The 12,447-nt window shown below is 46.4% G+C and overlaps 1 protein-coding gene across 1 annotated transcript; it reads left to right on the forward strand.

Moving 5' to 3' along the window:
* The first annotated feature begins 1,167 nt into the window (after positions 1-1,167).
* LOC131293035 (general odorant-binding protein 45-like) lies at positions 1,168-2,019 on the forward strand. Its single transcript, XM_058321114.1, has one exon. The coding sequence runs from the start codon at positions 1,168-1,170 to the stop codon at positions 2,017-2,019; it is 852 nt and encodes a 283-aa protein (XP_058177097.1).
* Positions 2,020-12,447: the final 10,428 nt, after the last annotated feature.

A 12,447-nucleotide genomic window follows, 5' to 3' on the forward strand; every position in this document is an offset into this window, starting at 1 on the left:
TGCATTGTTTCAGCTTGGCTCAACTTTATTTACATTTTCGTGCTTCGTGCGTTGATCGACGAATGGGTGGCGTCGGTCGGTGTGCTGATCCAGTTCGGTGGGAAGTTTATCATATGAGGCCTTTCGGGGAAGGTTAACCGGTCGATGTGGAACCGATAAGTGGTTCGTAGTGTCTGGGTACGTAGATTAAGCCCGACGTTAAATTGAATGTGGTCTCCAGTGGTTTCGTGAGTCACCGGCCGCTGGAGATTATTTCCACCCACGCTTTCGACAGAAAATGTCGATTGACTATTGAAAACATTCGCATGCCACGGTTATGATCTATTTCACTTAAATTAGAAACCATATGTTTAGTCTATTTACTACAAATTACAAGTAATATGCACAATTGATGATAACTGAAAGAAGGAAACTGATGTTTCAAAGTCTGACAAAGTCTAAACAGCACGGAAGATGAATTTAAGAATAAACTCCGGAGGATGAGTTGAAATCAAAGCACAAGTTTATTAAAACTTATAAGTAAAACCAATTCTTGTTGTTAAGATTGTTTGTTTTGAAATTATTGATGAAAATGAGGAAGAACACAAGTATTCGAGCAACTTTACGCTGTAAACGAGCGGTAAATACGGTTTGGAACTTTGTTATTTGCCAGATTTAGGTGAACAAACCTTGTTTAATTCACAAATCTTCTCTGAATATGATATTATTTGCATCGGCTTAAAATTAAAACTAATAGCAAAAGTGATATTTGAATTTTCAGTGTTTTGCGTTTCATGTCAAACTAACATTATAGCTATTTTTAATTCTGCAATATTTAGTTTGTTTTGTAAAACATTAGTGATATTTCGTGTCCCCTTTTTGATTCTACTATTCATCTTGTTTGTAATGAGAAGCTTACTTGCCTCATTCTGTTCCCCCAATTAACAATGAAAACGAGTAGACCACACGAAGATTTTGTTAACTTATCCAACGGAATTTAACCTCTTTCAAATTCCAACGTGTTTTCGGAAGTGTGTAGGGTCGGGTTGATAATATAATATCTAGAAGCTTGCTTCCTGTTGCTAGCCAGCGGCACGTTCCAGGCGGAACTTGAGATCGTCTCGCTTTGTGTTTACAGCATTATAAAAAGCGGTCATATTCTCATAAACTCGTCAGTTGCATGTAAGGATGTCTTTCGGTTGGTTGTTTTACGGCGAGCTGGTGCTGCTGGTGGGATCCACCTTCGTCGTTGGCTTTTCGGAGCACAGCTTGGTTTCGAAAAGTTTCGTGCAGGCGCAGCAGGAGTGCGTCGAGTACCTGAAAATTCCGAAGTGCCGGCTGTACCAGTACCTCAACTACAACTACCCGAATGACGCGCAAACCAAGTGCATGATCCGCTGCGTCGGGCTGAATTTGAAGTGGTGGTACGCGGATGTAGTCCTGCGTCCCGAGATAATCGGGCAGTATTTCCTGCCGGACGGGGCGGATGAGGCAAACCAGCAGCGTACCAAAGCTTGCATCCTGCGCCGAACGTCGCCCGGGGAGCCGGGTTCCTGTGGCCATGCGTTCGAAATTTTCCAGTGCTACCTGGAGCAGTTTGGAGAGCTTCTGAACTGTCCGAAGCAAGTTCCACTCGAGGACACGCAGCTTGCCGAGGTGGTCGATTTCTGTCTCGGCCTAAACGAGGTGACCCTCGACGAGTTCGCCAACTACACCACCGGAGCGGACTTCTCTGCAACGGATGCGTCCCGGTGTCTGTTACGCTGCTTCGCCATCCGCGCTGGGTTCTACTCCGACCAGCACGGACCGTACCAGAAGCGGTACGAGCTGCAGTTCGGTACGCCGACCGATTGGAACGACCTCGAGGCGGACTACTGTGCAGCCCGGTATCGTCGCGACGGTCTCGAAGAGTGCACGCTAGCCACGCGCGTCCTTTTCGACTGTTACGACTTCGTGGGCACCCTACAACCTGCCCTGCTTCGTGTCCTGGAGCTCCTGAAGGTTCAGCAAATGATGGCGCTTGAGCATTTGCCGACGTAGTTCTATTACTTTCCATCGCCAAGATTGGGGCGATATAAAAATTTATAAGAAAATCCCATCGCCTGTGCGCGCGCCAGTGCTGGTCAAACAAAATAAAACACCCTGTAAATATCAACGACGTTTTCCATCGAACGATTTTTCTTTTCCTCCACGACGGATTCCACGGGGAAAAAGGGAGTCGTAAATAAAATCCATTGAAAAAGGTTCCCCAGGAAACGCCGTACGATCTTGAACCGGGTTACTACTTTGGAGGGAGATGGTTGGGGAGAGTATGCACATCGCTTCATTGCACAAACACACACACACACGCACACGCTAGCCATTCGCGAATCGACGGCGGGAAATAAATATTAACATTTAGCGTACGGCGAAGGATGAAGGATCGAATCGGCAGACCGGATACGGTGCAGCCGGTGTCGAAAAGGATACGACGTGATAGATCTCGTCCACACACACACACACACACACACCCTCCCTTGAAGCCGGTTCCTCCACGCATCTCGCGACACAACAGCGATGGGAAAATTTATTGCCGATTTCCGAAACGGTCCAGCCACGGTCTCGGGCGTCTGTTTTCCTTCGCTGGAGGAAAAGCTCATCTTCGATAGCGTTATCCTTTTTCCCGAAGCGAACCCCTTTTGGTCCAACTCCGGTCCGGTGTGACCGTGCATAAATTTTCGCAAATCTTGTCGCGCGCGGTGGCCATCCGCTGGACCGACTTTTCCTCCTCCATCTTCTCCCCTCTTGGAACGAAGAAGTTCCTGGGAGGGAGGTAGAGTGGTGGTGGGCGCATATTGTCGTTAACGTTATGGGTGCACGACGAGTTGGTAATAGATTTTTTCTCACTCTCACTTTTCTCTTCTTTCTCTCTCTTGTTGCAGGTAAGTGTCGCCATTCTTGTTGGTGGGTGGGATTTATGAATCCATGGGCTCCTTTTAACCCTGCTGCATTCTTTATCGGGTTCGCCATAGTCTACGAAAATGTATGTAAGTGATAAATGTTTGATTTATTAGACCATCGGATCGATCGGTTTCAATAGAAGGCGGGGAGTATTTTTCCGAACGTCACGATTCGGTTGTAAACTTTCCCGCTAGGAAACCCGTTATCGACCACACATGATTTGTGACATAAATATTAAACACTCATATTAAGTTGGTTTGACGTTGTCTTTCAATGCCGTCCGTTGAAAGTTTTTCGTTGGATATATTATATTATTTTCTGTGCTTCAGTTTTGGTGCTTGAAGAGATGTTGGAGCATTAGAGTTTTAAAATAAGGATTTTATTATTAAAACGAGATTTTAGTGTTTATTTGGTTCTCATTAATTTTCTTCACATACACCTCCTACGTGCTGTATAGATTTACTGTTTAAGATGTTTTTACTATAACTTTACCTTCTTCAAAACGTGTGATTACTTCAATTTTGAAACTTTAATTTGTTTGTTCTGGTCTCTATGCAATTTTTACAACAAAACTTACTGTTTTGTAGAATCACAACATAGTATTTGCTCGTGTACTTAAAAAAAATGTGATTTGATAATAACATAAGCACAAAAGAAAGTATTTTAATGTATAGTCATGTGTGATTTATCATTAAGGTTGTGCTTAGAATTTTTTGAACTCATTGTTCATATCTCACATACTTGCATCGTATTATTGAACTTGTTCAACATAGAATCAAGTTGTCGGTATAAAGTGGGAAAGAGTGAATAACCAACATAATCCCAAGTTTTTAAGAGCGTTACAAGAAGTTGCCAATGAAAAGAAAGTACCTCCATCGGAATAATGTATCGAAACATCTTCATCGTTATGCAAAGCGCCTCGTTTACCAGGGGGTTCCGAAAACTACCGTGCAAACGATTTTCCACACCACACCTCGGTTTTCCTTTTTTCTCTTTTTTTTTTGCTGGTCCCATTTTCCGGCAAAGCACATTCTTTACGATAACGTGCCTTTCCCCGGTGACGGTGCCGTCGATCGTCGAACGATCGAACTTTGGAAGCGCAAACCTTCCGGAAATGGAAAACTGTCGGTTACCAACGGGCGCGCAATGGCTTTTCACCGATGCACGAACGCAAACGGAAGGTCCCGGCACGAGTGGGGGTGGTGTTGTGTGACGATGGCGTACTGAAATCTTTCCGAATATTATTACTACAACGGAAATAAAATGTCGTCGTTTATCGTGGCTGGTGACATATCATGGCCACTGCACCCGGGAGTGGCTTTCGGGTGCATAGGCATGCAGGGGGCGGGGGAGGGTTGGAATCGAAGAAACATGCATATCTTCCTGGTTCATGCGCTGTCGGATTAGGTGTCCATTTTTCGCCTTGCTGTGTGCCACTGCACTGCATCGACCTGTTTAGGAAATGGTCCTTTCGGAAAGAACGGGTTTGAAGTCACCCACAGACATACCAACACCAACAGACAGACAACACAATGCAACGTCGACAAGGCTCGTCGTTTCGGTGAATCGAGAAAGCTCGCTCCAATCGGCACCGACCAGCATCGGAAGCATCTCCTCCTTTCCGCTGTGGAAAACGAACACCCGGGTGACTTGTGCGCCTGCAGAAAAGGGACAAATCAGGGCCAGCCCCAACTCTGCACCCGGCAGTCCCACTTTATCGCATTCGCAGTCGAACAAATCTTCTGCGATGCAGCTTTGTTATAAATTGTGTGATACGAAATTTTATAAATAATATTTAATGTCATCCCACACCGCAAGCTGGGCGTTTGTGGAACACGGGGAAAAAAGAGACTGTTTGTACAAAGGGCGGGCGGGGATGGGGGTAGCAACCACCAGCACCAGCACCAGCACCGACCGACCGAAGAACGTTGGATTGTGTTCTACGTTTGACGCGCTCGGAACCAATCCGGAATCCGATTTCTTTGTGGTGCAGCAAGCAAACGACGACGACGACGACGATGGAAGCCAGTGAAAACTCTTTCCACAAGACGGTATCAGCTCGGATGCACTGCTTCCCTTGCCTTCATATCATACACACACATACACACTCACATAGTCTTGCAGCCAACCGAAAGAAGGCCAGTTTTTCCCCCGGCAAAGCCGAAACCGAAAGATGCCAGCGAAGAAAACGGGATATTCCGGGTTGCCGGAAAACCGGGACGTTCATGTTTGCGGACCCCGCCTTCTCTGCTGCTTTCCCTCCCTCCCCCAAGTGCTGTCCCAAGGAGCCTGCAACTTTCTTCTGCAACCGAAACATCCCCCGGGATAACGGTGCCCATCACCGGTGGCTGCTGCTGCAGTATCGTGCAGGGGACGAGCGCGAAGACTATATCTCTTCGCCACCGATAGTCATTTCGTCCACCGGTTTGGGTGTGAGCAGAGAGCTGGTTTGGTTGGGAGTGATGTGGCGGGAAAGATTTCCTCTCTGTAAAGTGTACAGGCGAAGCTTTCCGCTTGCCGGCTCCGTGTGCAGTGCGCAACACTCCCTCGTGGTGGTGGCTCGTGGAAATAGATGAGGAAATGATGATGAACTTTATGAAGCGTCAAAGCTCGGTGAGCGAGCGAGAAGCCGGGCCAGAACTTGCATCGCCACTGATAACGACTTTAACGACGACGCGGCGAGGATCGACGAAGGTGCGAGGATTTCGAATACGCTCGCTCCTTTCGGCTCGCACACCACATTGAGACGTGCGCAAATGTACACTTTGCCTGTCCAGGGATACAGTGGTCGATATGCTATAAGAACATACCTCTTGACGGATTTTTAAACTGTTTGCTTGAAATATTAATGCAACGTTTAAGTTATGTTACTCTATTTTTCTATAATTGTGTGTCTCCATAGTATGTTTTCATTATTTAAGCTAAGTTAGGGTTAGTTGTACAGTCTTCTTTTCAGTTCTTTTAGGCAAGGTGAAGTTAGGTTAGTTCAAGATGTTTTTCATTTCTCTATTAAGGCTTTTTGTAGTTGCAATTAATAGTTTTCCCTCAAAAATACCTTCCTAAAATTAGTTGAAAATTAAACTTAGTTGAAATTACTAATAATCAGCCTAGTTAGTTGTGAAAATAAAACATCCAATGCGGTAAACATATAGTGAAATTGAACCAATTTAATTTATTCCGTAAATTTAACATCCGCAAATGTAAGTTAGGAATGTAATTCTGAAACGAATATACTCCAGACTTTGGAGTTATATAACTTCAAAAAAGTTTCTGTCGAACATGAATGATTTCAATTTTAGCAAGGCTTCTAACAATAATTCAAATTCATATTATTAAAAATTGTTTAATATCATAACAAAACATTTTCCTTACTTACATCACGCCAGTTCGAACTGTCTTTTTCTTGTTCAAAAATGCACCGCTTATTATGTGGATGAAAATTAGTAGATGTAGTTGTTTTCACCATGTTTTCAAAAACGTAAAAATCAATCAAATGGCATTCAAACTAATTCATACTACCCTTCAACTTCGTTGCTGTCCAAGAATTATAAAAATGAAGTTTGCGCTTAAAACAATTGCTCCCACTGTAAATCTCTCCCTCTTCTTATTCCTTTGGATGAAAGATTTTTCCTTTTCCCATCGGTACGGAATCTTTGCAGTGATTTTCCTCTACGTGCATTCCCGCTGCACTGCCAGATGGAAAAGAATAAATATCCTTACGCTGCGGGTAAGGAAAATCAAACCCGAATGGTAGTGGGGGTACCGGTGTATGGGGTGGGTTTGAAACTTTGTTTCCTTAAACGACAGCTCGCGTCAGTGCGATGCAAAGGGGGTGGGGGCGAGATCCTGGTGAAGTGTATCGTTGAGATTTCCGCTGCCAGGCTATCGAAACCGTTGACGAAGGGGCAGAGGAAAGTGGATGGACTATTCCTTTGGGGGGAAGTAGAATCGAGCGGGCAGGAAGTGCCCGCCGGGAGGAGTTGGTGTGAAAAGTTCTGAAATCTGACCAATCATTCCGGTGCATCAGCATCTCGAAACGAATCGACCGTACTTTGACGGTACGGGGGAAGGGAGAATCCCGCAAAAAGGGATCTCATTCGTTTGCCCGCCGCAGCCACGAAACCCTTTTCCCCCACCCTCCACGGAAGAAAACTGCACTGGCTTCTTATCGCCACCCTAACGAAGTACGATGAGGGTGGTCCTTTGCAGTTCTTTTTTCCTTCCTTCCTTCCTGCTTTCCGTCCGAGGGCGAATTGTTTTGTTCAAGAAAATCCCACTCTCGTATCTTTATCCTGCAGTTGCTCCCCTCGTTTCCCGCGCACTCCCCCTTCCGGTCATTTAAAGTGCAGCGAATCCTTTCGCTCCCTTTTGGGGTGAGTGGGGTGGAGGGGGAATGTTACGTTCGCTTTCGGTATCGCTTCCGGTTGACTGGCGTAAGTTGGCAGCCATCGTTGCCGACGTTGAATGCTAATCGAAAAGCATCGACGCGATCCTCTTGGCTGGCGGAAATGCTCCAAGCGGGCGCTCCTACGTTCGATGGCCATCCTGGAAAATGCACAATCACGCGGGAAGCGGAATGAAATCATCGTTACATCTTTTGCTCGTTAGAGTCGTTTTTTCTTCTTCTTCTTTTCGTGAGCCAAGTTTCCCGAGGTTTGAGGTTGTTCTTTTCGCACACTGGATTGAGAAACGGAAAGGAAGGAGGGGCTCGAACCGGCTGCTGCAGTTTGCGTCCTCCGCCCAGGATCATGATTGATCGCCTGAAGTGGAAATCGATCCAATGGATGATGTTTGCTTTTCCGATCCGTTTTCGTTTTTTTTTTTTTTTGTTGAGGAAAACTCTCTGGAAGGGAAAGAGATATGCAGAGGGGCAAAAGTACACTCTGGAGGACGTCCGTTCTCCGTCGGGATGGCGGTCTCGAGTCGTGCGGGGAATCGACCAGCCCCGGATTGGTTCCATATCGCCGTACCCAGCACCAGATCGATTGCTCTTCGGGGTTCGGTTTATTTTTTGCTTCCCCTGCCGTTTGTCTTGTGTTGCAGTTATTTAAAGCTAAATTGGCACAATCACGAACGATTGATTGAAGTGCAGTGTGGGCCTGGGTGGTCTGGCCTCTGGCCGCCGCCTCGTTGGCTGGCTGGTGCGGATGCAGATAAGAAACCGGCCACTTCGAGCCGTTATTCGTGACCAAACGGGACTACTTCGGGGCACTTGATGGAAATTGTAGTCAAATTGATTACTTGAAAAAAAATATTGGACATCCTTCCATCAGTATTTGATCTGGTGCGATGGGAAGTGAAGAATAAATGGAATAAAAAAGAGCAAAAAATGAAACATACTTTCAAAAAGGATACTTTCCATTGAATGAACGAAAACGTTTTCGTATCCCAATCTTTTTTCGTGACTCTACTACAGTTTCTTGGTTATGATTTAAAATTTAATCTTTGCAATAAAGTTAAAATTAAAACAGATTAAAAATTTGGTTGAAGGTCTTCTTATTTTTTTATATATATAGATATATTTTTACAATCATTAACTCATTCGCAGATGTTTACGTGTTATTGCATTTATTTATAAATCTTTTAATTTTATAGAAAGTTTGTAGAAATTTATCAACTTTTGAATTTTTTTAGTTACAACAAACTTTTTAAAGAATTTGAAAATCGTTCTCAAAACCAATGTTTACATCCTCGTAAATTAAAGAAAAATCTCTCTCTGCGGTTTTAAAGATCTTTTTCGGTATGTTTAAAGTAGAATCGTATCGCCGACGTCCTAAATCAACCGGGATCGGGCTGGAAAAATTGCCCAATTTTCACTGGCGCATGCACTTTTTTTTTCTTTCCTTATCGCTTCCAATTACGGCCCGCGAAATACCGTAAGAAGTTTGCAGTCGCAGCGAAAAATAATCGCTTCAACCATTCGTCAAACTTTTCGTCCAGCGCGCTATCGTCACCTGGCTCGAAATGGGGAAAAAAAGGTGGGAAAACCTAACGCTGGCCATAGGGAAATGTCCATGCGAACCCGGTGCGTAGTCGGTTGTGCTGTTGTATTGAACGTTCGAACCACAAAACCGATGGTGTGGCGTGGGCCTTGCATCTGATCGTATGCTGTTTTTTTTTATTTTGGGATTGGTGGAAATGGTGCACATTCTTCATTCTCCCCCCGCTTCCCTCGGCCTGAACCAAAGAACCCCAAATGCATGTCCGTCTAGCCGTTGTTTAGAGCCCGGTGCATCTCGCCGGTCGATTACAATTGACCCGAAAACAGTTCGCCATTCCTTTCGGTGCGCTTCGATTCTTTTCGTTGCTGCCGTCAAACAATTGGCACTGGCCACAATGACAGCGAGTTTTCTAGCGTGCGCGAAAAACGGATCCCCTTCACGTCGAATGGAACGTCGCGAAAAACGTCGCTGTATTGTGGCTGGTGCGTCGTACGGAGTCGCATCACCTAACTGCATCTGCAGGACCGGAAGTGCACGGCAAGTGCAAGGAAACGGCCGCAAATCATTCCATCCGTCGTTAGCACAACGAGCGAAGGAACGGGTGGGGGGGGGGGGAAAGCTTCTTTTTGGAAAATCTGTACCCAGTGGACAGCAGAGCATGCACCGGTCGGTCCAATGGGAACGCAAGGCCATCCAATGGAAGGAGATGAGGATGCAGTTGCGCAGGCAATCGCACTCCAGCAATCAGAACGACGCTCGTGGTCCAACGTTCGGGAAATGGGTCCAAATTTCCCACCACTTGGGCACCGTTTCCGTCGTCGCCGGAATGCGACGTCGGCTGTTCGATTGTTGTAGGCTGATTTGGAGAGAGAGGCCTTCCTTTCCACGTACGCGATGGTGGTTGTGTTTCGTGTTTTCGTGCGGGCAAATAATCGAAACCAATCGGGGAGGGCGCCATTCGACGGATGTTTGATGAATTCGATGCAACGTTCGGCGCTTGTTGTCTTCTGCAGATGGCCCGAACCCTTCTCCACCGATCGAAACGGAACGTGCCCGGTGCATCGTGGATCCTGCATCCAAGAGGTGGTGCTTTTTTCCCCACTCGACAACAATAACGCAAGGACGACGTAATGACAGCTATCAATTGAATTGAGAAGGGAAAAACCCAACCGAACGGACACCGATTGCAGGATGCAGCGCTTCGTACTGCACTTCGCCGGAAAACCGGATGGGTCCAGCTTCGTTTCCTTAGGGCCGCATTGTGTACTGGACTTGGACTGCACCAGCGGGTTTTCGGGGAAACCGCCCGGTTCGTCGAGATGGATGGAACCGGTTCCATTCGGGTTTTGCTTCCACCGGAGAAAGAGAAACGTCCGAAGCGTACCAAAAATGGTGATAGCGCGATATGAAGGATCACCCACAACAAAGGGCATCGTCCCTGTTTGTCTTCTCCCTTGTATCCTCCGCGGACTTCTCGTAGCCTCAGCTCCCAATTGGGACTCCCGATGTGCCGATTTCTAAACACTCGTCAATCGCGCTGTCATTCCAGGTGCGCGATGCACGGGAAAAGTAACGCGATGGAGAAAAAAGGATACGAAAACTCCCCAGAATGGAGTCGCTTTGGTGATCGCTTTTCTCTTCCTTTCCCCGTGTCCCTCTATCGGTCGTGGTGTTTTCGTTCGTTTTTCTTTCTTGTTTTGGTGACCATTGTCACTCATTCTCGTACCCGGGATGAAATCTGGGAGGGTGGAAGTAAAAATTAAAAATCAAACGGAAAACCACCACCACACAGAGTTTCACTATCGAAAGGTAGCTTTATCGGGTTTTCACCCTCCCCATCCTCCACGGGGGGTGGGATGTTCCCCCAGCGCGTGAGTGACACACGCGAACATCGGACAAAAGTTTCGTTCGCTGGAAGGTTTTTGTCTGTCAACACTGTGCAAACCTGGTGGAAAACCAACCCCCTCCCTCCCTCCCTTGTGTGTCTGATGTCGGTCGTGTGGCGTTTGTGACGTTTGGGCGAGATTAGACTTCCGGTACGACGAGAGCTGACATTCGGTTCGGTTTTCCATTCGATTCTCAATCCGTACCGTTTTTTTTAAAACACCACTTACAGCAGACACGAGGAAGAATGCATTTCCAAACGTCCGTGGGAAACGGTTTCTCCCCTTTTTTCCGTTTTCTCCTCAATCGGTTGTCAGTCAGTCTGTCAAAGCTCGCTTATCCACGCAAGCGATAACGGAGCTACCCTTTGGGTGGCATTGCAATCTTCCTCCGATGCACTTCATAATGGAAACCAAGCGAGAGAGACACCCCAGCCGTTCGAGAGTCCATCGATCACCAGCGACCAGGCGCCTCCATCGGTTTGGGTTTTTATTTTTCACCTCCCAATGGGTGGCACTATCGGCGAGTTAAAGCTTCCTAGGATTTTTTTTTGTAGGTTTAGATGATTTTAAATTCCACACCACCATCACCACCACCACTCCGACCTGATTTGCTATTTGCATTATCACGTTTTACAACGGGATTATTTGATGGAGATTGCGAGCTGATGGAAAACTGTTTCCTTTTTTCATATTCACGCTCCAGCAATCCGCGGCTAGGGTTGGCGAAATAAATACGATTGCTGGGTGGCGATAGCTTTGCCGACTATAAAACCGGCCCACCCCAGATTACGCTTTGTATCCGTTACGGAAAAATCACTTTCCCCGCAATTGGTGAAAATGCGAGCTGCAGATTAGGGTGAGATTTTTCGCGACCGACACCGCATGTGGCCGTGAAAAGTGGTCACTCGCATTGTCAGCACTTTGATGTGCCAGCGATGAGTGTTTATGTATGTGTGTGTGTGCGTTATGTTTTTCTTTTTTAAAACGAGGAAAACCCACCCAACAGTACCCGATCCTTCCCGGAGCTGAAACTGATTACACTTGGGAGGAGATCCGGAGGTTCGTTTTGCAAAAAGGGGTTGATAAAGTTTTTTAGTGATTTTTAACGGCATTTTCATCGCCGGCGTGGCAGGACGGAAACCCAACCAGCGTGACACTGGCCCCGAGGAAGAAGATTTGGACGATTATGTTGATTGCGTTTCACACGGACCGAAGTAACCTTTTCCCCCCTAAGGTGCTGGCGAGCCGAGCGAACGATAACATTTGAATGCCTCCGCTCCGCAATTCGTTGGCTCGTATTTTCCGGGATCAAGGAAGGGTTTTCTTTCGGGGTGGTGCCGATAAGGATTAGGTGACGATGGGGCAGATTAACCCGACACCGGTCGAAGAGAGGGATAAGTACGTAAGACGTTTACGGTAGTTTGCTACCGATGATAGCATTTTCTTTGGGGGAGCTTTGGCCCCGAAAGTTGCGGTTGTTTAGTTGCGTTTTATTTTGTGAAAATAATTTCTTTCAACGTTGGAGGAAAAATGGAGCAAACTGGCTTCAGGAGGTTTTTCCGACGAAGCTACATCACAGTTCGTGTTGGGAGCAAGTTTCCCATCAAATTTCATTTGCTCAAACATCGTACCGCAAAATGATCCCGGCAATAAAACCGGAGCAGTGGTCAGATAAAAGTATGGAATTAAATATCAGCCGG

Source organism: Anopheles ziemanni, chromosome 2, assembly GCF_943734765.1.
Source record: "Anopheles ziemanni chromosome 2, idAnoZiCoDA_A2_x.2, whole genome shotgun sequence".
NCBI classification, from domain to species: Eukaryota; Metazoa; Arthropoda; class Insecta; order Diptera; family Culicidae; genus Anopheles; species Anopheles ziemanni.